At 38.7% G+C, this 27,681-nt stretch overlaps 2 protein-coding genes across 2 annotated transcripts; both read left to right on the top strand.

Moving 5' to 3' along the window:
• The first annotated feature begins 897 nt into the window (after positions 1 to 897).
• On the top strand, positions 898 to 2,707 carry LOC125494790 (uncharacterized). Its single transcript, XM_057392943.1, has 3 exons — positions 898 to 1,269; positions 1,373 to 1,645; positions 2,690 to 2,707. The coding sequence occupies exons 1-3, from the start codon at positions 898 to 900 to the stop codon at positions 2,705 to 2,707; spliced, it is 663 nt and encodes a 220-aa protein (XP_057248926.1).
• Positions 2,708 to 14,517: 11,810 nt separating this feature from the next.
• On the top strand, positions 14,518 to 17,046 carry LOC104887022 (major allergen Mal d 1). Its single transcript, XM_010671598.4, has 2 exons — positions 14,518 to 14,844; positions 16,495 to 17,046. Exons 1-2 carry the CDS (start codon positions 14,655 to 14,657, stop codon positions 16,791 to 16,793), a joined length of 489 nt encoding a protein of 162 aa, XP_010669900.1. The 5' UTR covers positions 14,518 to 14,654; the 3' UTR covers positions 16,794 to 17,046.
• Positions 17,047 to 27,681: the final 10,635 nt, after the last annotated feature.

The raw sequence follows: 27,681 nt of genomic DNA, 5'->3' as shown, positions 1-27,681 counted from the left end.
GGACCGGGCCAGGGCCAGGGCCATGGGCCTTGGGCCTTGGGCTTTGGGCTTTGGGCTTTGGGCTTTGGGCTTTGGGCTTTGGGCTTTGGGGAATAAACTTAACTTAACTAAAGTTCTGGACCCGGGAGCTACGCGTGTGTGGCTGTTGGAATTCTGTAACGTTTTACCGTTATAGTATTCATGGCAATCCCTAATTATCCGCCCATTGATTTCTGTCTTGATTGTTGTCCGTTTTTGTCTTGATTTTTCCCTATAAAATCAGTGCCTTCTGTTCAGTCAAATACACACAAATACAATCTCTCTCTTCTTCCTTCTCTTCTCTTCTCTCTTCCTGGGTTTTCGTGCTTATCTCCAAAGCTCAGTTTGCTAGTGGTGGCATTCTTAGCTACTGTGTTAACCTTGGGGAGCATTCCGGCCACGTTCGATAACCACCAGTGTCGGGCCGTAATTGCTTTCAAGTCAGTGGTCTTCTACCACGGCACAGTTCTGAAAGATCTATTTCTGCCTTTGCGAATCTTTTATTCCATCAATTTGAAAGCAATTAATATTATTTGCAATGGCAGAAAGTTCAACCAAATCAATGGCTCATCTGTCCAAACTTGAGTCCCTTGATGGAAATAACTACAAACGCTGGGCTCAGAAACTTCTTATGTTTTTCGAGCAATTGGATATTGACTATGTCTTGTTCAATGACTGTCCCACTGCCATTACAACTTCTGCTGATTCATCTTCTCTTCTGCTGCTGTCATTAAGCAGAATGAGGATAAAATTTTGAAATATGAAAAAGATAATAAAACAGTTCGTTTTCATCTCCTTAATCTGATGACTAATAATTTGTTTGATTTATTTATGGTTCATAAGTCATCTAAACTGATTTGGGAGGCCCTTGAGAAAAATATGGGGCTGATGATGCTGGAAAGAAAATACGTTGTAGGAAAGTGGTTGTCTTTCCAAATGGTTGATGACAAACCTGTCATGGACCAAGTTCATGTCTACGAGAATTTATGTGCTGATGTTCTAAATGAGGACATGAAAATCTGTGAGGTTTTCCAGGCTAATGTTCTGCTGGAAAAATTTCCTCCTTCCTGGAGGGAGTTCCGTAACAATCTGAAGCATAGGAAAGAGTTCCTGTCTCTTCAGGAACTGATCAGCCATATGAGGATTGAAGAGGCCAACCGGATAAAGATAATCAGGACTCGGCTCTTGTCAATGTTTCCAAAGCTAATCTGGTGGAATCTGTTGCTGCGCCAAGTTCTGATAAGTTCAAGGGTAAGGGCAAGAAGGTATTCAACAAGGGTAAGAAGCAAGGAAAAGTGAACAAACCAAGTGGTAAGATTAAAAGAGGACCTTTGTGTGCTATGTGTGTGGAAAGCCTGATCATAAGGCTTACCAATGTCCTCAACGCCAAGGTTCTGTCCAAAAAGAAACTCCTCAAGCTAACCTTGCTGTTTCGGATGATGTTATTGCTGCTGTGGTTGTTGAAGCAAATCTGGTCGAAAATCGTTCTGACTGGATTCTGGACACCGGGGCTTCAAGGCATTTCTGTTCGAACAAGGAGCTGCTCCATGACTTCCAGGATGCAACAGAAGGTGAGTGCGTCTACATGGGGAATGCAGCAACTGCTGGAGTGCTTGGACATGGAAAGGTCACTCTAAAACTTACCTCTGGAAAAACCCTCTCCCTTTCAAATGTCTTGTATGTTCCTACTATGCGTCTAACCTAGTGTCTGGTGCCTTGTTAAACAAAGCTGGTTTGAAAATTGTTTTTGAGGCTGACAAGGTTGTAATGACTCGTGGTGGGGAATTTGTGGGGAAAGGGTATCTGAGTGGGGGTTTGTTTATTTTAAATGTTGCTTCTTCTGTATCTGCTATTAATAAAACTGTTTGTGGTTCTGCTTATATTGCTGAGTCTTTAAATTTATGGCATGGTAGATTAGGACATGTGAATGTTGCTTCTATTAAGAGACTAAGGACCTAATTGATTCCTAATCTGTCCTCAACCGAGTTTTCTAAGTGTCCTGTTTGTGTTGAAGCAAAATTTACCAAGAAACCTTGCAAAACCGTGACTCAAAGGACCACCCAACTTCTAGAATTGGTTCATACAGACTTAGCTGACTTTCAGAACACTAGAAGTAGAGGAGGAAAATTCTGGTATATTTCCTTTGTTGATGATTACTCGAGGTTCACTAAGTTATACCTTCTTAAGACCAAAAGTGAGGCAGGGGAAGCTTTTTGAAGTATAAGGCCGAGGTAGAAAACCAACTTGATAGGAAAATCAAGAGGGTTAGGTCTGATAGGGGTAGAGAATATGAGAACTTCTCTTGAATGACCATTGTGAGAAATTGGGAATCATTCATGAACTTAGTGCTCCTTATGTACCCAACAAAATGGTATAGCTGAAAGGAAAAATAGGTCCTTGAAAAATATGATGAATGCTATGCTTGTAAGTTCTGGGTTCCTGATGAAATGGGGGGGAAGCTGTTCTTCAGCTTGTCATGTTCTTAACCGAGTTCCTCACAAAAGGTTAGATAAGACCCCTTATGAGCTATGGAAGGGTTATCCTCCAAACTTGAGTTTCTTGAGGGTGTGGGGGTGTCTAGCCAAAGTTGGGCTTCCTGACTATAAAAAGTCAAACATTGGACCTAAGACTTTTGATGTGTGTTTATTGGTTATGCTCATGCTGCTTATAGATTCATGTCTTTGGGTGATAGGTCTATTTGTGAGTACAGAGATGCTGATTTTTTGAACATGTTTTTCCTTTGAAAAAAGGTGATGTTGCATCTGTGCCTTCTTGTTCTTCTCTGCTGTTGATTTATCTACTTGTTCTACGCATGATGTTGTTCTACTACTAGTGATATTCCTGTTGATTTGACTTTGAGTAGTAGTTCAGTTGACATGCATGCTAGTAGTTTTCTGTCGTAGATGAGCCTAGGAGAAGTAAGAGACCTAGAGTAGCAAAAGACTTCGGTTCTGATTTTGTTACTGCTTTTCTATCTGAAAGTTCTTGTGTTGACTTGTTGAGTGATGAACTAGTTTATGCTTTCATGATAGAAGAGGACCCAAAGACCTTTGATGAGGCAATGAGATCTGTGGATGCCAGTTTTTGGAAAGAGGCCATTAAGAGCGAGTTAGATTCCATAGTGTCTAACTCTACTTGGGAGTTAACTGACTTACCTAAGGGATCAAGACCATAGATAGTAAATGGATCTTTAAAAAGAAGTTGAGACCTGATGGAACTATGAGAGGTTTAAAGCTAGGCTTGTCATCAGGGGCTTACTCAGAGGAAAGGACTAGATTACTTTGACACTTATTCTCTGTGACTAAGATAGCCACATTAGGACCCTGCTAGCTCTTGCTGCTATGCATGACTTAGTTATACATTAGATGGATGTTAAGACTGCTTTCCTGAATGGTGACTTAGAGGAGGAGATTTACATGTCTCAACTCTAGGGTTTCGTGGTGCTAGGTCAAGAAGATAAAGTGTGCAATTGAGGAAGTCCTTATATGGTCTCAAACAAGCACCAAAACAATGGTATGAAAAATTTGATAGTACTGTGTGTCAAATGGTTTCATTATAAACAACTCTGATTCTTGTGTTTATTCAAAATTGATAGGATCAGATTGTGTGATTATATGTCTTTATGTGGATGACATGCTGATTTTTGGTAACAACTTAAAGGTGGTTAATGATACTAAACTTTTCTGTCTTCAAAATTTGAGATGAAAGATTGGTTGGGAAGCTGATGTGATTTTAGGAGTCAGACTTAAGAGAGTCTCCGGTCGCATTTCCCTTAGCCAGTCTCATTATGTGGAAAAGGTGCTTAAAAAGTTTAATTCCTTTGATGTTGTTCCAGTGAGTTCTCCCTATGATTCTAGTATTCATTTGACCAAGAACTTAGGTGAAAGTGTCTCTCAAAGTGAATATGCAAAATCATAGGTAGTTTGATGTACCTCATGAACTGTACTCGACCTGACATAGCTTATGCAGTGAGTAGACTTAGTAGATATACACATAACCCTAGTAATGAACACTGGAGTGCTCTTCATCGTCTTCTCAGATACCTAAAAGGAACTGTTGATTTTTGTTTGCACTATTCTAAATTTCCTGCTGTTCTTGAAGGATTTTGTGATGCAAACTGGGTATCTGGTAATGATGAGTTAGTTCAACTAGTGGCTATGTGTTTACCCTTGGTGGTGGTGCTATATCGTGGAAGTCTTCGAAACAGACTTGTATAGCACGTTCCACCATGGAGTCTGAGTTCATTGCCCTCGAGTTGGCAGGCAAGAAGCTGAATGGTTGAGAAACTTGCTGTCTGATGTTCCTTTAGGGGGAGGACAGGGTGCACCTGTCTCTCTTCACTGTGATTCTCAAGCAGCCATTGGTGTTGCTAAGAACAGTGTCTACAATGGTAAGAAGAGACACATACGGATCAGACATGGAGTCGTCAAACAACTCCTGAAAAATGGGGTGATTTCTTTGGACTATGTGAGGTCCGAAAGAAATCTTGCGACCCCTTTACTAAGGGGTTATCTAGGAGAGTTGTCCTAGAGTCGTCGAGGGGATGGGGCTAAAGCCCATTAGTTGAGATTTTAAGGTGGATACCCGTTTGAGGTCAAACGAAGCCATAAATCTTAACTTGCACTACATTTCCCATCCCTATGACACATGGTAGTGCTTTTATCCATAGCCTATTGGTGGTGCTTCTGAGACGCACTTGATGGATATACATTGAGAGGTTGAGCATTTTGCTCTTAATAGTTCCATATCCCTGGGGTGGTGTTATTGAGAAACACTTGATGGACTACCTACGTAAGTGTGGAGGTTAAGCCGCTTCTATGAAAGACTGGGCTGTCTTTCTAGAGCACTTATTAGACCCAAGGAATGCGCATGGCTATAAAGCGCTTGTGATGTATCGCGGAGATTGCACGATCTTAAGGTAGGTATGTGTTGTGGGGATGAGTTCAAGAGTAATTCACTCACTAGATAGTAAGTTGTTGCCTCATTTCACTATGCATCAATTCAAATCGAAAGATATTGGTGCTTAAGTACTTTCCTTTCCTTGCCCAGGAAATTCTTTTGCTTTTCTGAGCCTTTGTGGGGGATTGTTGAAGTTAAGGCTTGGAAGCCTTGGCTCATTTTGTTGTTTGTCCCACATTGCTTGTGGGAGGGAATCTCTTCATGTTTACATATTTCCTCCCTCCTTCCATCTATTGAGTTGGTTATAGAGATGCTTTTGTGGTTGGATGATATGTTTGGTTTGGGCTTGCTATCACACACGCGCGCGCGCGCGCGCCGCCCGCCCGGACCGGGCCTTGGGCTTTGGGCTTTGGGGAATAAACTTAACTTAACTAAAGTTTTGGACCCGGGAGCTACGCGTGTGTGGCTGTTGGAATTCTGTAACGTTTTACCGTATTGATTTCTGTCTTGATTGTTGTCCGTTTTTGGCTTGATTTTTCCCTATAAAATCAGTGCCTTCTGTTCAGTCAAATACACACAAATACAATCTCTCTCTTCTTCCTTCTCTTCTCTTCTCTCTTCCTGGGTTTTCGTGCTTATCTCCAAAGCTCAGTTTGCTAGTGGTGGCATTCTTAGCTACTGTGTTAACCTTGGGGAGCATTCCGGCCACGTTCGATAACCACCAGTGTCGGGCCGTAATTGCTTTCAAGTCAGTGGTCTCATACCACGGCACAGTTCTGAAAGCTCTATTCTGCCTTTGCGAATCTTTTATTCCATCAGAAAAGACGAGCTTGGATAGTCAGAGCACCGCCGGATTTCGACTCCCAATTTATGTTCAACGTAATCAAGAACTCAAGAGTTAATTGATCATAAGCAGGCTCACGAACGTCAAGGAAGTCTAACAACCCTAGATTAGCTACCATCTGCCTTACTATCGAGTCGATATTAAGGTGATTGCAAGTACTAGAGTCATAAAACTTCGTGGGACAAAGTGTACGACCGAAAAGCCGTGTAAAAATTGACGGTACGCTGCATTCGGGAATTTGAAAGGATAGATGGGTGGGGGATTAGAGCTAGAAGAGGGTGTCTGCGAGGAGGTCCCTATTTTAGCTCTCTTAGGTAGGGAGGATGATCCCTCGCCACTTTTCCTTCCCATGCTGGTGTTTTAAAAACGATTTGAAAAAGATTTCTTTTCAAACGAGGGAAGAATAAAGGGCGTGTCTGGTTCAATGGCACAACTCAATACCATGGACAAGTATATCACCACACAAAGAAACACACAAAAAAATCTAAAAAGAAAATCTATCAGCAAACAAATCCGACAATCAATAGCAATGAAGTTGCTAACAATCAAGAACTTGTATCTACTCAAAAATTTCAACCAAATTCACAAAATTATTCAAGTCCCACGATCACCAATCCAAACAACATCAATATCAATAATTTCTCAATAAATCACTTCAAGTACGTAGTGCAATATAATTCACAAAAATCTCAGAGACTATAAGATTTCCACAAAGAACATAAAATTACACTAGTTCATCACAACATCAATCACAATTTTGGACAAAACTTTATGAACAATTCCAATCTAGAAGAAAAACAAGCATGCAATCAAAAAGAAAACAAACTTGTATTCCAAATAATAAGATGAGAAATGAAAAACAAGAGTACGGAAAGAGATTACCGACTTGGAGATGAAAATCCCCAATTTTGAAACCTTATAAATCCAAATCTTAAAAAACCCCCCAATTTGATGGTTTTGAGTGTTGTAGAGATGAAGAAGATCAAGTTTCCGATGTGGAGATGGCCGAAAGTCGCCGAAAAAGTGTGGTGTTGCTGGATCTAGTGAGGAGGAAGTGAGTGAGGGAGAGAAGAGGGTTCAAAAATATGAAAAACAATGCTTGTGAGTGCCGAAAAAGAAAACACAATTCATGTTTTAAGGGCTATCGAGGTTTAGTGTAGGTGCAACTTAGAAGAGGTGCAGGTGCAACTTAGAAGAGGTGCAGGCGCACCAAACTTCATGCCAGGTTTTAAAGTTCTGCAGAGAGGTGCGGGTGCACGGTTCAAAACTTTTGATATTTGTTTCAAATAGTGCGGGCGCACCTCAAAGGAGGTGCGGGCGCATCAAAGTCTCTACAAAAAAAAAAAAACAGATTTGGTCTAGTTGGTGCGGGCGCACCAAACAGATTGCCCAACAAATTTTCATTTGTAAATTTGACTTCTCATATGAATCAAATGTCTTAAGCTCAACGTAGATCTCATGGCTGGCTAGTAAAACAAAAATCAAGACTAAAAAAAAAAAGAAAAGAAAAGAAGAAGAGAAACGGTTGCCTCCCATGTAGCGCTTGCTTTAAGTCATTAGCTTGACTAAAAGGATATGCTCTTCAATAGGTGCACTCTGGTGAGCGAAGGATCAAATAACCAATAGAACGCTGCCTGGTGGCTATCTTAGTCACATGAGAATAAGTATAGAGAATAAATCCGTCCTGATCCGCTGCCTCTTCCTCCCCCTCATCATCAGACGACTCCTCAAAGACGGGAGGCTCTTCACCGGCCAACATTGTCCTGTGGAGGCTCTCCTGGAAGTCCAGACGATGCTCATAGCGAGGAATGTCATCTGACTTAGCCAACATCTGAAAGGCCTTCACAACGAGGAATTGGATGTATTAATAACCTCGCTTAGAGCCTCCTTGGCATCGTTGAAGGCTTGGGCCGCATCCTCTTTCAGCCAAAGATTATTGACCCTTAGGAGGATGTTAACCCTTCTCAGTTGAACGGCGGCCAGCAGGGCGGTATTTCTTTCAGCCCTGGGGTCGACCGAGACAACTCGTAGAGCAAGTTCCATCTCATCCTTCTCCTCAAAAAGGGTCTTGATGCGAAGGAGGTAATTTTTGTCAAGGACTCCAGCTCGGCTGAATGTTTTTCCCAAGCCTCCCTAGATTGGCGGTGGAGAGTTTCCACCATCTGAATGTCGAACATAGCCTTGTCCCTGGACGTCGTAGCCTGGTGGGTAAGCTTCTTATTTTCATTTTTGAGCATTTTAGCCCAGTCCTTGGTTATTATGCTGCGAGCGAAGAGTTGAAAGGACGAAGATAAAGTGATTTAGTACTACGATTGCATAAAAAAAAGGAAGATATATTATAAGTATAAAAGTAAAGCATCAGGAAGAAATATACCTAAGTAACAAGCTGAGACATGTAACCTACAGGCCCAGAAGAAGCATCTCTCAAGCCTTTGATGTAGGGATCAGGAAAGCACTTAAAGAGCTCATGTTTGAGCTTCTCGCGGTCGGCAGAGTTCATCTTGGAAAAAGCGGCCGAGGACTCATCATTCGATAACGTTGGGAAAACTTCAGGGGAAGCTTCAGCAGGACCCTTGCCTTTATCTGAAAGAGGAGAGGAGTATCTGTCTATGACGGGGATGACTACTGATAATCTGTTGGACGGAGTCATCGGACATTCGCCAACACGCAGTGTCCTAACCACGTTGGAGTAGTAAGATTCACCAGAAGACAAGGAGGCGGATCTATAAGCTGGGGGAATCTGAGATACCACCCTGGCAATATGGGCACGAAAAGTCGAGCCCTCTTTTTTAGCCGCGTCCGACTGGTTGACTACTATGGTGGTGGAGGAGGGAACATTGGTGTCATCCCCGACAAAGGGGACAATGGTTGTAGTGTCGCCCATCTTGGAAGGCTTCTCAACCTTCGGGGCAGACGGGCGATCTGCCTTCTTCTTGGTCGTAAAGCCTTTGGATTTTTTGGGAGGAGGAATGTGCCTAGTTGTGGCCGACCATTCCTTAGCAGTCAGCTTCTCTGCCAACGCCTTGGACGTTGGGGAATTTTCCTGAAGATAAAACCACAAGTATAAAAGCAATTGTCTAGAGAAAAATGCAGAAAGCAAAATTATCTGATAATAAACTTAGACGCTCCTTGGTTGAATAAGCAAGCTAGCCACATAAGGCAGTGCTGCTTAAGTCCAAAGGAGGTCGGCCTAAGCAAGAGTAATGTTCATCCAACCCTATATTGTTCTCTAGATGAAGTTAGCCTGAAGAATGAAGCCAACCTAATTAAGCGAGCTTGATATTAGTATGGCTTATACCTAAAGAAAGGAAGTCGGCAGGGAAAGCCAAAGAGAGTTGGCTGCCTTCCTAAGGGAGAAGACCCTCGTCCAACAAGATGATTCAATCCTTGGACGAAGGACTCTCATTAGGGGAAGACGACCTGGTTGGCCACCTTTCTTTTGTCCAACCAAACCTTATTCTTCAAACGAGGGCAATAGGTGGCTTCCAACAAAAAAAAGAACTAAAAAGGTGGCTAATTAACCAATTTTTTTTAAAAAAAGGTGGTTTCCCACAAAAAAGTGGTTATAAAAGGTGGTTTCTAACAAATTTTCCTTAGTATTATGAAAGTACATCTTTAATTTCAAAAATCTGACGACATTATTGAAGAATTGAAGCATTCAAGCTCCCACACTTTCAAATAACTAATGTAAAATTAAACTAATAGAAGAAAACCAACTCTTGTTGCTTCACCACAATCAAATCTCCGACGACATTAATGTGGCTAATTCTTCATGGATTATAATGCTTAATCAACCTCGTATTAGGCTTTCGATTTTCTTGTTTAGTATTTTTCCTTTTATTGTCCCCTAATTCAAATTTTTTTTTTTAGTTTACAAAATTTAAAAAATCGTTATAAAATTTCATAATTGCAGAAAGAAAGTCAAATTAATACATAATAACGACAAATTCTAACTCAAAAACCTAAAACAAACTACTATAATTGCAAGTACAAAAACCTAAAATCTAAAACAAACAATTGAAATGTGCAAAAACAAAAACAACATAAAAAATAAATGATATATGAGTCAATATCAAAAAGATCATAAAAAAATTTGAATTACAAACGCCTATTCTTTTTACCGACATAACTGCATCTATTTTCATCATTTTAAAAGAAGAATATTTTAGGGGTGGATCCAAGGGGGCCTGCCAGTGCCTTGGCCCGCCCCATCGTCAAAATCTAATGAAGTATTAGATGTCTCAATAGTACATAGAACAAAAGAATTCTGCAGCTGAGTTGGTACTTCATTTGATTTTAATGTAATCGCAGGCATATATGCACTGTTCAAATTCCTTTGCAACAATACATCTCCTATATTGTCCACATGCCTTCTTAAATATTAATTGCCATTATTCTTTGTCTCTTTTGTTTTCCCTCAAAAGCTTTTTACTGTTCTTTTTTCAACTTTTTTATGCATATAATTGCTTTATAATATAGTATATTAGTATATATATTCAAATAATATTGTATTTTAGGTTGCACTTTTTTAACGTTAAAAATATTTTTTAGGTTTAATAAGTTCTCACTTCATATAAAATAAGCTTTGTTTTCTTCAAATAAGTTTAGGTAATTAATAAGTAATATGGGAAAATAAGGTGGAAAAAAAATTCACTTGTAGTTGTAGTATACCCTTCATGATTATAAAATCGTAAAGGGATATTCCATTTGGTACCATTGCACTTTTGGCTTTTCCATTTAATACCACTATTTTTCAAATATTTTACATGGTACCACTATAATTTGATTTTATTCTCTATTGTAGCATTCAACTAAGTAAAGTGTAAATTTAAGTTAGAATATGCTAGAGTTTTACTTCGATTTACATATTTTAGTTTGCGTTAAGGTTTTAGTAATCGTTTTAGTCGTTAAGGTCAAAGTTGAGGTCATATTTGACAATAAAAAGACATAGAATATTATTATGATCATTTTTATGAAACTTTTAACTGAAAAATAGAGCTTTAAGGGCTAAAACGACACCCTAAAATCTTAATTTATTAAATTTTTGCAACTGAAAATAGAAACATGCAAACCCAAACAAAATCGTATTCTTGTTCAACCATTAACTAACATTTTACTTAAAAAATAGTATGATAAAGATTAATATTAAATTGGAGTGGTATCATGTGGAATTTTAAAATAACAGTGGTACCAAATGGAAAAGCCAAAAATTCAATGGTACCAAATGGAATATCCCAATCATAAAATTAATACTTTCGTTGTTGATTTTTTGAATGTTTTTCCTCTTTAAGTTTTTTGGGTTTTTATTATTGTTGTTGTTGTTGTTGTTGTTTTTCTTTCATGTGACTCTGACTTCATTTAATTAAATTTTCTTTTGGTATTTGTTGAAGTTAAATGGGAAATAAATGTAATATATAATACATATACACACACATACATTTGTGTAATTATACATTAGCATATAATTATGTATAATTTAGAAAAAATCTTATTTTTTAGAGAAAACAACATTTTTAGTTTAGGACTTAATACAAAAATCCTGAATTCGCCATTGAGAACATAGGAGAGAGAGAGAGAAAAAAAAAGATGAAACAACACAAAAAGAATTAATGAAGAGAGAAAAAAAATGAAGAAATCCGATAGATGGAGAAGAAATGGATGGAAGCAAAACCGAAAAAACTAAGAGATAAAGTATTTGCAGAAATGTTAGAAGATGAGAGAAATTGAGATGCAGCAAAATAATAAAGACCCGATGCGCGAAAAGAAAAATAAACTAGTTTTAGACGTGCGAAAAAGACTTTGCTTTAAATGGGTTTTGGTCTATAATAAGTCTATTGTGAACCGGGTTTATTTAAGAATTTAGCTAAAATTAAATGGAGGGATAATTACTGGGATAATGTATTAATGTACCATATCAAGATTATTGTTTTAGCCTCGTTTTTCTTTGTATTAAACTTTCTAAAAATCGATCTATGTTTAAGGTTGTCGGTTGTCCTAACTAACTCACCCTTTATAATTGCGTGTACACCTACAATATACCTGAAAAAACAAAAACATATATATGTATATATATATATATATATATATATATATATATATATATACGTCCTCTATTTTTATTTTAGATGCACCATATACCATTTAGGGTGTTTTGTCCAAAATGCATCATTTCCTTTTATGGTAAAGCTTTTGGGACAACTCCTTATCTTTACGTTTACTAGTCTATACGTATCCTTGAACCTAAAAGCGTGGGCAATTGAGTCTAATTTGTCCCCGCTCCGCTTTTCTTTATAATTATGCCACAAAATATAATGGTGCATCTCCAGAAATCCAAAGTGGGTAGAAATAAGAAAACATAGAGAAAATGACAATTCATCTACAAGATGTACAAATTTTGTACATCATGTGGCGTTTTCATAAATAAAATGTTACTGATATTAAGTGGAGATCTTTTCTTAATTAACGGAAAGTCATGACTTCATATTTACAATTAATATTACTAACATTTATCTACAAAAAATATCACTTAATGTACAAAGTTTATATATGTCTGAGTTGGATTGATGCTCACTCGGAAATATATTCTCTGAATGGACATTAGAGCACCATTATTCACAATTGAAAAAAAAGATCATCTCACTCTCTTTCTAACTTTCTCTCTCTAAAAATTAACATCCACAATCTTTTCCCACTCATCTCCTTAACAATGAACCATTTTTCAATCATCCCAACTACTTTTTCCTCTCTCTCTTACTTTTTGACCCCGAGTCCACTCATGGTACATCCGGGTGTACCATGAGCATGGTACACCCGTGTGTACCATGAGCATGGTACACCCAGGGGCATTTTCGTGATTAATTGGAACTTCAGGGGCACGTTCGTAATTCTGAGTACTCTCTCTCCTCTTCCTCTTCTGCGTATTCTCTTCTTCCGTGTGCTTCGCTGCCATTTTTTCCGGCGATGCTGCCGCTACTTTTGTTACTGCTCATTTCCGTCGATAAGGTGTCGTCTTCTTCCGGCGAAAACGATAGCGGTTTATTTCTCGCTCTTCTTTCTCGCCGGAATCATGAAATTAAAACTTCTAGATTTGAAATTTCGAAATCAAAATGATTCGAAATTGTTTCACAAGTTGCAAGTTATATGATTTGATGAATATGAGATTGTAATTTTCTCTCTTTTCGTCCTATATTGATAATTTGATTTGCATGTTATTATAATGCTAGTTGTTGAGGAGAGAGAAAGTAGTTTGTTCATGGTGGTGGTGGTGTGGAGAAGTGCCCATTTACATAATTTGTGCTCAATCAAGTTTGCTCATTTTCTTAAATGAGTATTTGTGCTCATTCAAGTTTGCTCATTTTCTTAAATGAGTAGAAATGCTTGCTCATCTGCTCATTTGCTCATTTTGCTCATTTGCTCATTTGCTCATATGCCCATTTTGCTCAATTGGCGAAAATAGCCTTGGGTGTACCATGAGCATGGTACACCCAGGTTTACTATAAAGATTCTCTTTTGACCCCACCCAACTACTTTTTCTCTCTCATCACCCAACCACCATCATACAATATTTGTATTATTTACTTTTTAATGATATGAAATATTCATTACTAATTGATATTATATTATTAATTAATTAAATTAATAATTTTAAAATTATAATTATCATTTTAATAATTAAGTTATCTACATATTTAGCTCTTATTAATACGTAGCATATGCAATTAGCGTTTTCATTAAGTAATTAAATACGAAATTAGTTACCACTATCTTATGCATACATAATTAACGATCTACTAATTAATTTATGAGACACAATTAGCATTTTTAATATAATTTTAAGAACGAAATACATAAAATGCTACATTGGTACGACAATTGCAAACTTAATTAAGAAAAAAATACATAAAACTTAACTAAGTACGAAAAACATAAAACTTAATTAAGAAAGAAATACATAAATGGCATGCTGATTTTGTTGCCTAGGCATTTGGTTTTTTGAGCGATTTTAGGGTTGATTTCTTATATAATTAGGATAATTAGAATCCATAATTATAAGAATTTGAAAATAAAGAGCAATGGAAGAAGAGTTAGAACAAATAGAAGAAATTAGTGAAGATGGAGTAAATTAAGTGTGTCCAAAATATAGCAAAATGGGTCCTTATTAATAGATTTCGATAAAATAGAGTCGTTGGTAATTTTTTTTTGATTTATATTTTTTAACATATAACCGTTCCAAATTTATAACGATTATATTTCAATTGCCCAATCGAAGCCAGCCATGTGTCGTAAGTGTCAAATGGCACGCTGCAACTGGCGCTGACACGCGTGTCACTTTTTCAATTTTTTTTGGCTGGCTACGCAGCAAAACGCAGCGTTTTGCTGCGAAGCCAGCCAAAAAAAATTTTAAAATGATGACCAGGCAGTGGGTCCCACTCCCACGCCTGATCATCTTTTCACTCATCCTAACCTTTTTTTTTTCCAATCACCTCATTCACCTCACAATCTTATTCTTACTCATGATTAAGAGCATTTTTTTTCATGATCAACAACTTGATCTTATTTCTCACTCATGAATAACTAATAAGGGTGCTCTTAGTCTGACGTATTAATCAACATTATCAAAAAACCATTTCTTTCAACGAAAGAAAATATACTAAAGACCATCTAGAATTTCATGGTCACTTATTCAGCAAGGGCTGCTCCCTTAAAGTCCCCGATGACTATTTTCGTTCTTACTTATCCAGTTCCCTTGCGTATACTTCCCTCCAACGAACTATAAATACCACACCAAATCTTCGTTCTTTCATCATCTTCATTAGCTAGTTTTCATTATCAAATTAGCATCTTCTTCTCTTCTTTATATTATTTATTACTCCTTTAGGTAAAAGACATAATCATGGGTGTGTTCACATTCACAATGGGTGAGTTCACTACCACCGTTGCCCCGGCCCGTTTGTTCCAAGCTTTTTGCATTGACAACCACAACTTTTTCCCTAAGGTTGTGCCCCAGTTTGTTAAAAGTGTCGAGGTTGTTCATGGTGATCCTACTTCTGCTGGATGCATCAAACAGTTCAACTTCCCCGAAGGTTAGTTACACTACTTAAAATTAAAGTTAAGACCAATTTTCGTATGATGAACCGCTCTATATAATAAATCAACATTTCTAGAGTTTCCAGAGATCCTAGGATCAAGACTCTATGGGCATCCCTCCGTTTCAAATGTTCTTCCTACTTCGACTTTTTTTATTACTAAAAAAGACTCCAAATAAGAAGCACAAACATAAATGGAGGGAGTACACTAATATTAGTTATATTGAAATAACAATAATACTCCTTTTGTTGTCATAAGTTCTATTATATTATTAAATCTCTGATGCTCACCTTTAACCACTACTATCTTTAATTCCATATTCTTCAAAAATTATAATAACTTGATATTAGAAAAATACACATCAAATTAAAGTGAATCTAATGAGATCCCATATCATAATGATTTTCATGTAATATGTTTTTTAGTAAATGGGTAAAGATTAGAATACGAGAGGAAGTAGTATAATAATAATATTTCTAATGAAAATACTTTAATAAATTAATAATATTACATTATTAATGTCATTATCATAATTAATAATAATAACTAGTTATTAGGCCTGGGCTATGCCCCGGGTAAGGAAAATTTTCATTTATTAATATTATACTTTAGAGTAGTAATACTAAATATCACTTGGTCTAATTGTTAAGACTTTAATATATAACCTTGAGGTCATGGGATCAAACTTTATGCTATGCAATTTCTAGTTTTTTTTTTATTGTTTGTGAATTACATGGAGTAAAATACATGCTTTAGGGAGAGCGCCATGTGGCACGTTTCACGTTTAGGAACGCCTTTTAATATATTAGTATAGATTATTATTATTATATTTGTTATTATTACTATTGCGAAAACTACTATTATTATTATAAATTAAGATAAGTCTAATTCATACAATAAAGATTAGTTTAGTAAAAAAATAATTTTTAACTTGTAACTTACCTTGAATCAATAAAGTAAGATCAATTCAGTATAATCAAGTAAAGTGATCAATATGAGACCGGCTCAAGCCAAGACATGCCTAAGATGGGTATGATCAGTGTAAGCCTAAATTTAGTAGTTTAAGTCAAACATCTATCAGTTTAACTTAGAAATCTATCATTTTATTCCAAACATCTATCTATCAGTTTAACCTAGATATACATTAGTTTAACCTAGAAAAAATTAGATCAACCTAGACTTATATCAATTTTACTCAAGCATCTATTAGTTTAACCAATAACATCTATCGAATTAACTCATGATATCTATCAGCTTAAGCCAATAAACTGATAGTCTTATCAACACAAATGATTTCAGGGCATTATCTCACACATGACGCTTTATTTGTGTTGATTTTTTTAACGCATCACCTCTTATTCTTATCTTATTTATGATGGGTAAGAAAAGTATCGTGTTTAAGTTAATCTATGATAGGCTACTAGCCTAATAAAATCATTGCTTACATCTTAGATGTAATCAATTTATGAAGCTTTAATCTGATGCCTGAAGGCGAATTAGTTTGTCTGCATGTGTATACATATAATAATAATGACGATTTTTTTTGGTGTAATATAATAATGATAATAAAATTAGAGCTTTTGTCATAGTAATAGCAGTCATAACAACTATCTTATGTGTTTTGAATGATCGTGATCAATGTTTAGGTTATCCATTCAAATATGTAAAAGATAGAGTGGAGGAGATTGATTCTAGTAAGTACTACGTCAAGTATACCAGTTTTGAAGGAGATGTACTCCGTGACACTTTAGAATGTACAGTTTTTGAGATCACTTTTGAGCCTTCTGGCACCGGAAGTCACTACAAGAACATAGCACACTTTCACACAAAGGAAGATAACCATGTGATGACAGAAGAGAATATTGCTGGTGGAAAAGAGAATATTGCTAAGATGTTCAAGGCCGTGGAAGAGTATCTCATTGCCAACCCTCAAGTTTATGCTTAAAATTACTTTATACAGGTCCAATGACTGATCTTCAGTACTATTTCTAGTCTTTGGTGTGACTATGAAATTGCAAAAAGTCAAATAAGATTAATTAGTATACTATTTATGTGTGTTGTCTTTTGTTTTTTTGTTTTTTTGTTTTTTTGGTTTTTCCTTGGAGAGGATGTTGAGAAGAAATAAAAATGCTGAAGAAGCACTTTGTGAGCTATAAATTTTGATATGCTCAATGAAATCTTGAGTTTACCAGCTTAAATTATTTCTTTTTATTGTAATTGAAAAGTGCAGAATCTCTAAAGTAGGAAAATTTTGCAATGGGTACAATAGATTTATAGCCATTATAATGCAATCTGGAACTATATTTTTTTAATAAGGAAAGAAAAAGTAGGGAAGATCCCATGAACTCAGGCCCGACCCTGAGCCTTGTTTGGAGGGGCATTGGCCCAGGGCCCACGCCTACAAGGGGCCTAGTCATCAAAAAATTCGCTGGCAATAATATAGGAAAGGGGCATGAATTAAATTGGGAAGAAAGAGAAAATGTTGTGCTGTCAAACTCAAGTCCCAACTTAGCGTTTCATCTTCTTGGACATCACTCTTTTAACTCTTGAGTCATTTTCTCTCTCCTTTCAAGACTCAAATCTAATCTTCTTTTAATCTCCATAACTTTCTCTAACCACCATTAAAATTATAGAAAATATTTATAATTTCCAAAATATAGTGTTAACCTCCTGCCTCCTCTTAATTATTTTTTATAGAAGTTTAGAGTATACGAGTAACAAAAACAAAGAAAAGCAAGATCGATTGCAAAGGAAGAAGCGCTAAATATGGATCTCCACCAAGGTATATAACATTTTCAATATAATCCAATTCCTGATTTCTTCTCTCCAGCATCAGTAGCCTTGGTCTACTTAACACCATGAATCTTCTTGGCCCTGTTATTTCTTTTCTGGATTTCTGAATCTTTGTTGCCAACCCATTCTTGATCAACCTCCTCTTAATTATAACAACGAGAATTTTTTTTTTTTGCAATTTTAATAGGGAAAGTTTGCATTTGTATAATGCATTATTCACAAATTTTACTCTTAATCAATTGAAATTATTAAGAAATCTCGAAATTAAGAACTTTTTTGGGGGAATATTGGCTGATTGACTATGGAAGATTGTCGGATTTGTCGAGTCAAGTTTCGGTTTTTCTGCCTCACGACGGTGGTTCGGTCCCGTTTCGGTGTTCCGACGGTGGTTGTGGTTCGCTGCTGCCTAGTGCCTAGGCCTGCCGGATTTCTTACACATTGGTCAAGGAAACAAAGAAAACTTTTAATAGAACTACGGTTATAAGTTTTTTATTTGTTCTATTATAGATTGCATTTTTTTGAGGGACCAATTTCTCATTTAGCCTAGGGCCCCAAAAAGGTTAGGACCGGGCCTGCATGAACTCGGCCACCCTATTGTTTCGTATGGTTACAGAAAACAAAGTATACAAAGAATCAAACCAATAAGTAAGATTAGAAGTATAATAATGCCCCCGATGCGCCACCACAACTCTGTTTGCTTCCCTAAAACCATGGTTGATCCGCACCTCTTCGAAAACCTTCAAATCTTCACCTCCATAAAAAATAAGCGAATTAATAGTCCAAGAAATTTCTCAAACCCTTTAATTGCCTGAATAACAGAGAAATCCCCTTCAATAATCAATTTTTTTAATTCCTAATGAGATAGCTCCTTTAATAGCTTCTCATAATCCCCAAGCTTCATCTACAAGAATTGAACAACTAGGAATCAAAGATTTAGCCCCCACATACCTTAATATCCCCTTTCTCATCTCTAGTCACAAAACCGAAAGAAACATCATCATTTGCAACTTAGTACCGTCAGCTAAGCTTCCAAAAAGGTCAATAGGAGCTAGGTGACCAAACAGTATCCCTACGCTTGTGAATTAAGCTTATCCAAAACAAAAATTTTGCTACTTAAAGTGACTGCGTCGAAGCTAAGCTTTCACCAGCCATACCCAACTTCTTTATATAAGCTCTAATTATAATCCCCAGTTTAGCCGGAGAAAAAGATTCTTGTCGAAAGGAGATACTAATACGGGCATACCAAATGAACCACCAAACTATCGCAAATTGGGCTATAAGTTCATAAGAACTAACAAACTTTAACTGAGAAAGATAATCGATAAAGGTCATACCAACCTGCAACTGGGGGGATAAACCACCCTTCTTGAACACACAACTCTTTAAATACATCAAAACGAAACGGACAGGAAGAGAAAAGATGATGAGAATCTTGCAAATGAAAATTACAAAGAAACACACTATAAAGGAAGAAACACATGACTTATTTCTATCCGCTTTTTAGTTGGAAGACCATTATTACAAATTTTCGTAGAAAGAACTTAATTTTTGTAGGCCTTTAATTTTTCAAATCCATCTAAAACCCCCCGGTTCAAGAGGGTGCAACCCATAACCCTGTAATAAATTAACCGCTAACTAATTAGAGTAACAACCATTCGGAGATAACTACAAAACTACTTTGTCAACCATCTCATTTACTGGAATACACTAGAGCATAATAACCTTAACCAATTGATGTGAAACAAACTAAGCTAATTTCTCAGTATCCAATTGTTTATCATGAGAAATAAAATAAGCTACCGACAAAGATTCAAACCCCACAATTATATGTTAAAAAGCCCAATTATCAAATCAAACCAGAAAGTAATTTTCTAACCATTACCCATTATCCATCTTAAACCCTTTTTAAAAGAGCTTATAATGGCCATCAACTTCCTCCATTGCCAAGAGACATTCACTTTTATCTTATAAGAAAATAAATTATCATCTTTGAGATAATTTATAGATATTAATTTCACCCAAAGATTATCAGGATTATCAACAAGAATGTTTGAGAGCAGCTTAAATTGTAATGCCACATTATTAATTTTCGTTTTCCTTCAGCCCAAATCGCGAAACTTTTTTGGTTTACAAATTTTCTTCCAACCTGCTATCAGATCAAGAGATTTTAATTTGACAAAGCATCTTTATATTCCAGAAAAAATTTCTATAACAATTATCCAACGAATCAATGATTGAATTTAAAAGAGAAAAATATTGCATCTGATAATTAGCTTTAGCAGCCAAATTAGCTGGTATTAAAATAGTACGATCTGCTTGAGATAAAGGATTGGCATTCCATTTTGACAGTTGAGTAGACACTTTTTCCTGAATATTCCCGAAAGTAGCATTAATGACTTTACTATCAATAATAGGGCACCCTAAATACTAACCTAAAGAGAACGATTCCTCCTTTTGTAATAATTTGGTATAGGAGAAGACTAAAAGTACTAGAGAAGTATTGCGCGTACACTAGTATGCTAATTTATGAAAATTCACAAGTTGCCCTTACATACTACAATACTTATCAAGAATAGATTTAATAATATTACAACTCTTAACGAAACTTTCGCAAAAATCATTGTATCACCAGTAAAAGTTAAGACAGGTACTTTAATGTGGAATGACCTACTTTAACACCAATAGTTTTTGAACCTAATATACTCTCTTTATAAAGTTGACGAGCCAGAATCTCCGCACAGAAAAAAAAAATATATGGAGACTAGAGGTGATCATGGGTCGGGTCGGGTTCGGGTGGCCGCGGCCAAAAAATTTTGCCTATTGGTCGCTCCAGGCCTAAAATCAGGCCGAATTTTTGTGTCCAATGCCCGCTATTTCGGGCCTAAATTAGCGGGCTTTAGCGGGCCAAAACGGGCCGGGACAAAAAATAAACTAAAAAGTAGTTTTTGGCTTACCCAAAACCCGCCCAAAGTCAAAAAAAAATATGGGCGGGCCGGGCCCCGTCCGGCCCGCGGGCTAAAAAATTCTGCCCAAAACCTGCCCCAAAAACGGGTCGGGCCAAAATGATCACCTCTAATGGAGACAAAGGATCTCCCTAACGGATACCTCGATAGGGGATGAAAACATCTACAGAATCCCATTAACTAGAACAGAGAAAGAAAATGTAGTTATGCTCTCTTAAATACATCCCAACCATTAGTCACAAAAGCCTAGTTTCTGAAAAACTTTAAGAACATACTTCTATTCAATTCTATTATACGCTTTTTTCATATCTAATTTAATTGGTAGGAAAAATTACCAAAAATTAGCCAACATTTGCCCCATCTGCGACAATTAAGGCAACCTTTTAAAAATACAGAGGTAGTACAAGCTTACCATCATTTAAGGCAAATTTAGGTTAGTGATTTTAGTTTACCTGCTATCACATGTTGCAACAAGTTAATTATGGTTAATTATAATTCATTATGATTAATTTTATTTTTTAGTTACTCTTATATTTTCCTCTCTTCTCCCTCATTATGACCACCACCTCTCTCCCCCCTCTTCCTGCTGCTCTCCTCCCCCACTTCTGCCAAATCACCCACCCCTCTTCTTTCTCTTCCCACAACCACCACAACCAAACCTATAACCACCATAACAAACCCCACCACAACTGAACCCACCCCACTACTAACCAACCCCACCACCAACCCATTATCGTCTCTTTGCCATCGAAACCATCGAAACCCACCACACCCAAACCTATAACCCACACCTAAACACCTCAGCGGGAACTACCTTTTTACCAGCCAACTCTTACTTGTATGGGTGAAATGAAAGTTCTTTGGATGCTTGAAGGTATACCTACCCAAACCCACCCATCTCTAAAACCAAGCGAAATTCACACCCAGACTCGGAACCAGCCAAACCCACCCCACCCCCAAAACCCAACCAAAATTCACACCCAAACCATGAACCAGCCAAACCCACCCCACCCCAAAACCCAGTCGAAATCCACACCCAAAACCCTAAAACCACCCAAACCAACCCCACCCCCAAAACCTAATCGAAATCCACACCTAAACCTCAAAGAAGATGGCACACTGTGGTAGAGAAGGAGACATAATGGATATGGTGGTTGGGATTTTGGTGGAGGAGAGAAGGGGGTTGTTGTTGTTGTTCGCAGTGGTGTAGGAGAATAAAGGAAGTGGAAGGAGGAGAGAGAAAGATGTAGAATAAATAAGAAATAGGAGAGATTAAAAAAAAGGAAAAAAAATCAGAATATTTGTAACCTATAGACAGGTTTCTAGTTATGTAACCTAAATATGGCTTAAATGATGATAAAGTTGTATTAACTTTGGATTATCAAAAGGTTGGCTTAAATGTGGAAGATGGGGCTAAGATTTGCTTATTTTTGACAATTTTTCCTAATTACTAACCACCCATCCTTCCCTTAGTTGTTCTTATAAGAGTGAAATACTTCATGGGCCAATAAGACATTATCTTGAATTAATCTTTTAGGAACAAAAGCACCCTGCAAAGGATGGGTAATTTTACCTAAAACAACTTTTAGGCGATCTGCCATTATTTTAGAAATAACCTTATAAATTGTTGAGCAGAGACTTATAGGACGAAAATTATTCAGACTGGAGGGAGCTTCTTCAATTTTGGGAATAAGATTAATAAACGTATGATTTACCTCCTTTAAGAGATTACCAAAACGAAAAAAAAGTTTTGACATCTTTTTTTTTTGAAGGGAAAAGCTTTGACAGCTTTTTGGGGGAAAAGGAGGAAATTGGTCGGCCTAAAACGTACCTTAAAATACCGCAAGTTTACAGGTCAATTAAAATAAATATAGGGTAAGCAAAATATCGTTTCCCACAAGGAGGTCTATAATCAATTACCAAAATAAGAAAATCTGATATTATTTAGACGATTCGGGTGACATGAATAATGATAATAACTAAAACAAAATAATAGGAACTACTAATTCTAACACCCAAAATGTCAAACAAGAGGTAAAAATCAAATATGAGAAATACTTTTAGGACTTAGAATTCACCAATTGCCTTCTACAATGAATTAAACTAGTTGTCGGATTAAAAGCTATTGTATTGCAATGATCGAATATCCTATGATATATTATCTCCTCTTACAAGGTAAAAAAAATGTATTTATACTAATCTTACGCCTAATTTCGCGGTCATAACAATTAATATAAATCCATTACGGACAAAAAAAATCATATAGAAGACCAACACAGGTGTACAACTATTCCTTAAATTATACTACTCAACGTTTGATAATCTCACGAACTAATATTGAACTGTCACTTCCGCTAATAATTAATACCTTTAACATAAAATCAATTGGCAAATTGATAGTATGAAGCAAATCAAGATTATTGTTTCTGTCTAGAAATTGAGGATTGCTAAAGTGTGCCGAGTAGGAGTGAGCTCCAAGAACGTTCGCCTGAATTGATCGTTTGTATGCCAAAACCTGACAAGGTTAGACTACCCCGGGGTTGTTTCGGGATCGCCCTTTCGACGCTCAAGTCAGTTGAGGTAGAGAAAGAAAGTCTAGAGAGAGATGCTTTAGTTTGTTAGGTGATAATTAAATACTTGTTCGTTGATGAGACAGTTGGTATTCATGGCATTGCGAAATCCTAGAAAGGCAACATTGATGGGATGGACTTTCTAGGGGTTAATGGCTATGTTGCCTTTTGAGGCAATTAGCCTTTCCAGCCCCATCTGTAGAATCCTAAATAATCTGGAACTAGGTCAATTTCCAGTGGGACCCATCGTGCCTCCTGTCAGGTGACTCCTATTGACATGGCATAAGTGTTGGGCCGACCCTTTATTGAGCCTAAACAATTAGCCCCACGCCATGCAGGTAGAGGTGATCATTTTGGCCCGACCCACGAGCCCGGCCCGGCCAGGCCAGCTTTTGGGCCGGGTTTTGGGCATAATTTTTCGGCCCGCGGCCCGGCCTGGCCGTATTTTTTTGGCTTTGGGCGGGCTTTGGGTAAGCCAAAAATAACCTTTTAGTCTATTTTTTGGCCGGCCCGTTTTGGCCCGCAAAAGCCCGTTTGGACACAAAAATTCACCCCGAATTTAGGCCCGGCCGACCAATGGGCAAAAATTTTTGGCCGCGGCCCGGCCCATGATCACCTCTACATGCAGGTGAGAATACTACGGTCTGACCTAGTGAAGCGCATCCGTGGCGGTACAAGGACACTCAGGCTCCGCAGGATTCCCCTAGGCCGACCGACCTCTCGTGGACGATCACTCGTTTAGTTGGGCGAATCACACTCTACTCGGGTGAGGGACTAAGGTGTCCTATGTTGTTCGAGTGGGTTCTAATTGACGCTTGGCGATATTTGACTGAATGCGGGAATGACTCGGCCAAGGAGAAAGGGTCCCCTATGAGCCGAGTGGGGTGGATGCCACTCGGATGAGGGGATAATGAGCCCCAAGCTGTCTGAGTGGGTGCCTTTTGATACTTAGCCACATTTGGCTAAGTATGGAAGTGACTCGGCCAGGGGGGGGTTATCAGACGAGTAGGGTGGAAGCCACTCGGATGAGGGGCTAATGAGCCTCAAACTGTCCAAGGGGTGCCAATCAATACTTAGCCATATTTGGCTAAGTATGAAAGTGACTCCGCCAGGGGGGAAAGGGTCCCCTATGTGCCGAGTGGGGTGGATGCCACTCGGATGAAGGGATAATGAGCCTCAAGCTGTCCGAGTGGGTGTCAATTGATACTTAACCATATTTGGCTAACTATGGAAGTGACTCGGAAAAGGGGAGAGGGTCCCCTATAAACCGAGTGGGGTGGACGCCACTCGGATGAGAGGCTCATGATCCCCAAGCTGTCCGAGTGAGTGTCAATTGATACTTAGCCATATTTGGCTAAGTATGGAAGTGACTCGGCAAAGGAAAAAGGGTTCCCTATGTGCCGAGTTGGGTGGACACCACTCGGATGAGGGGTTAATGAGTCCCAAGCTATTTGAGTGGGTACCAATTGATACTTAGCCAATTTAGGGTCCCTCCTAAGCGTTAAGCTAACAGAAATTATTGAGAATTTTTGACGTTTTGTCTTCCTTAGACCATGGCCTTTTGGTTGAGTTGGTCAATTTGGGACGCCTAAAAAGCCCATTAAGACAAGCGGGGAGTTTGTGTTGCACTTCCCCCAAGGAGTGTCTCTCAATAATCTCCAACTCCTCTCCACTTTCAAGTTCAATTTTCCAAGTCTCTCCATCCGACCAGGTATGCTCCTGATTTACTTTTAACTTTTTGTTTCTTTTCTCTCAAATAATATCGGCCTACTCCCTTGTCCATAAATAATGGGAGATTCGTCCGAGTTAGTGACATCCTCGAGCTCGCCTCCCTATAAATGATCCGAGGAGATGAGGGGGATGGGAATAACGCTGGTGTGTTGACTGTAATAAGTTGTCCCAAACCCTCGGCTGTCGCTGACACTGTCTCTCTTTCGAGTCCCTCATCGCCAGTGGAGGAGGAGGCCGAGGGCATCATTCCCTACCCTTGGGAAGTGTCCCTAGCCTTTCTTTCATCGATGAGTTACTTAGGTACATGTAGTTCCGATGGTGTAGTTAGGATCACCATGTCGAACGACAAAGAAAGGGCGTCAACTTCAAGCCGATTGGAGTACCCTGACCTAGATCCGGAAGGGGGTCCATGCTCGAAATTTCCCTCTCAATTAAGGCGTTGATGGAGGATCCTCAGCATCAAGCGGCTAGATTTCAAATAAGGGACCCATATCATCTGGTCTGACCAAAGGCCTTTCATATTGTTTTGACACGTCCTTCCGGATGCACCGCAGTGTACAACAAAGCCATGAAAATGAGGCTCCTATTCCCTTTAACTCCCTTTGTCAAGGAACGCCTACAACCTAACACTTAGCCAAATTTCTCCCAACTCCTGAGAAGGAATAATAACAGTTGAAGCTCATTGTGAGATGCTCGGTGTCCGACCGACTCTAACTCTTTGAGGTCATATGTATAAGCTAATGGAGATGATGGTAGGGGAGAATAGTCCACGATGGTAGTGCTTCCAAGTCCGACAGGGGTACTGGACTGTTCTCAACCTCCTTTCTTCTTAGAAATGATTTCAGAGGAAGTTCGCCTTTGTATATTTTAGCGGAGAATGGGAGGTTCCAACGGTACGACCGGATGTTGAACCTAACTTCAAACTTAAATTTTGCGTCCCTTAACTCTTAGACGAGGAAGGGTTAGCGGCTTGCTATATGCAAACACAATCGAAGATAGTCCGAGGGGATGAGAACTTCGTGGCGAGTAACTGGCTCCTCAGCTGCCACATGTTTAAAAAGGAGCATCTCCTCTCTGCTATGGGCCTGAGTAAGACTTTCCCAAAGGGTAAATGCCGAGGGGCGTCTCCGATTTGCTGTCGGTTTTGATTTTATGTTTATTTTGATGACTAACTGTTATTTCCTTCATTTGCATCTTCTTCCCGAGCCCACTTAATCAAATCCTACCCCTACATGGCGGACAAACTCAGTAATGCAGCCACGAAGGCAGCCATGATTAGGGCCAAAATGAAGGAGAAGGCCATGGGCGTGCCTCCGCCTCCCAAGGTTAGTACCATGCTTCTTTCCTTGATTCTTCTTTTGAGGATTAAACTGATGCTTCATCCGGCTCAGGACCAAGCGAAGTCGAAGACCTCGAAGAAGAGGAAAGACCGAGCGACTAATAAGGTCGCTCAAACTAAAAAGGATGTGGCCAAAGCTCGGGCCGAGCGGGAAAAGGCAAAAAGAGCCAAGTCGATGGAGGTGAATAGCCCCTATAACTAGGACAAGGATCCCATACCGTCGACCGAGGAGGCAATTCTATCCCTCCACTCTTCGTACTTTCATCAAATCGGGGGTATTCCGCAGTATACCGTTCTCTCCTCATCACAAGAGCAGTTGAAGAGGGTTTCAAATGACACGATCTTGACCAGTCCTTCTCTATGTTAACTCACCAGGAGCAGGATAAGCGATTGACTAACGCCATAGACTTCATCTACACCCCCGCCGACCAGGAGTATATCAACTCCACTTCGGGGGAGAATGAGACGAACGAGTTGTTCCGTTTGTGGGTCGAGGTGAGTTTCCATTCTGGATGATGACTAACTTCTTCTGTTTTTTCATTTTTCTCTTGTCTAAATGTTGCTCTATTTCTTCGGCAGTTCTCCGCTCGGCTGGCTAATGTTTCCCAGAATCAGTTCACCTGGCCGAGGCAGTAGCGGAGCTGAAGGCGAAGGGGAAGAGCCACTTCGATCACCTCTTCCGAGCTAAGGAGGGTCCGCGCATCATCGAGTCCAAGCTTGCGGATGCTGAGAGGGCCATTAAAGTCGACCAGCAGGGATTTAAAGAAGAATGCGAGATTTGGGCCAAGGAGAGGGTCAATCTCATCCTTACCCGTGACTCTGCTGTCATTGCAAAGGCCGATGCTGAGGCCAAAGTTAAGGCAGCCGAGCTGAGGGTGACCGAGCTAGAGGGTCAGTTGGCGGAGGCTAAGAAGCTCGTCAAGACTGAGGAACAATGGTTCCGCGACTGGCAGCAATCCGAGGCTTGTGGGATTTTTGCAAATGAGGTGGGCATCAAGGCCTAGAAAATGGGTGAGGACGAGGTGCTGGATCGCCTGAAGAATGTATTGGTCGAGTCCCACCCTGATATAGCTTGGGCCGGTATCTTCTCCAAATACCAGGCACCTGTTGAAACCAAGGAGGCTGCAATCCGGGCGGAGATGGGCTTGGTTGAGGAGGAGAGGATTTCAAGGAGGAGGAAAAGGGCGCTGACTGGGGGGTTCCATTTGCTGACCCATTGGTGATGTGGTGGTCGAGGTAGCCTAATCTGACGAGCTAGTTGGCGACAACACTGTTGCCACTACCAATGATGCATCTGATTTTCCCCTGAGCTAGTTAAACAAATGAGGTTACTCATTTGAATAAATGAGGTTACTAATCAGTTTACTTTTATAAATGAGTGATGTTACTCGTTTGAATAAATACAATTACTTTTGTGAACCTTTGGAGTTACTCGTA

This window comes from Beta vulgaris, chromosome 2 (genome assembly GCF_026745355.1).
Source record: "Beta vulgaris subsp. vulgaris cultivar EL10 chromosome 2, EL10.2, whole genome shotgun sequence".
NCBI classification, from domain to species: domain Eukaryota; kingdom Viridiplantae; phylum Streptophyta; class Magnoliopsida; order Caryophyllales; family Amaranthaceae; genus Beta; species Beta vulgaris.
The sequence above is the reverse complement of the archived record's forward strand: the minus strand, read 5'-3'. Positions and strand labels throughout refer to the sequence as shown.

Excerpts from the sequence above, each read along its gene's own strand:
- LOC125494790 (XM_057392943.1), top strand. The coding sequence starts at position 898 with ATGGGGCTGATGATGCTGGAAAGAAAATACGTTGTAGGAAAGTGGTTG. Across the intron at positions 1,270-1,372 it reads AAGTTCTGATAAGTTCAAGG|CCTGATCATAAGGCTTACCA; the intron begins GTAAGGGCAAGA and ends GTGTGTGGAAAG.
- LOC104887022 (XM_010671598.4), top strand. The coding sequence starts at position 14,655 with ATGGGTGTGTTCACATTCACAATGGGTGAGTTCACTACCACCGTTGCC. Across the intron at positions 14,845-16,494 it reads ACAGTTCAACTTCCCCGAAG|GTTATCCATTCAAATATGTA; the intron begins GTTAGTTACACT and ends ATCAATGTTTAG.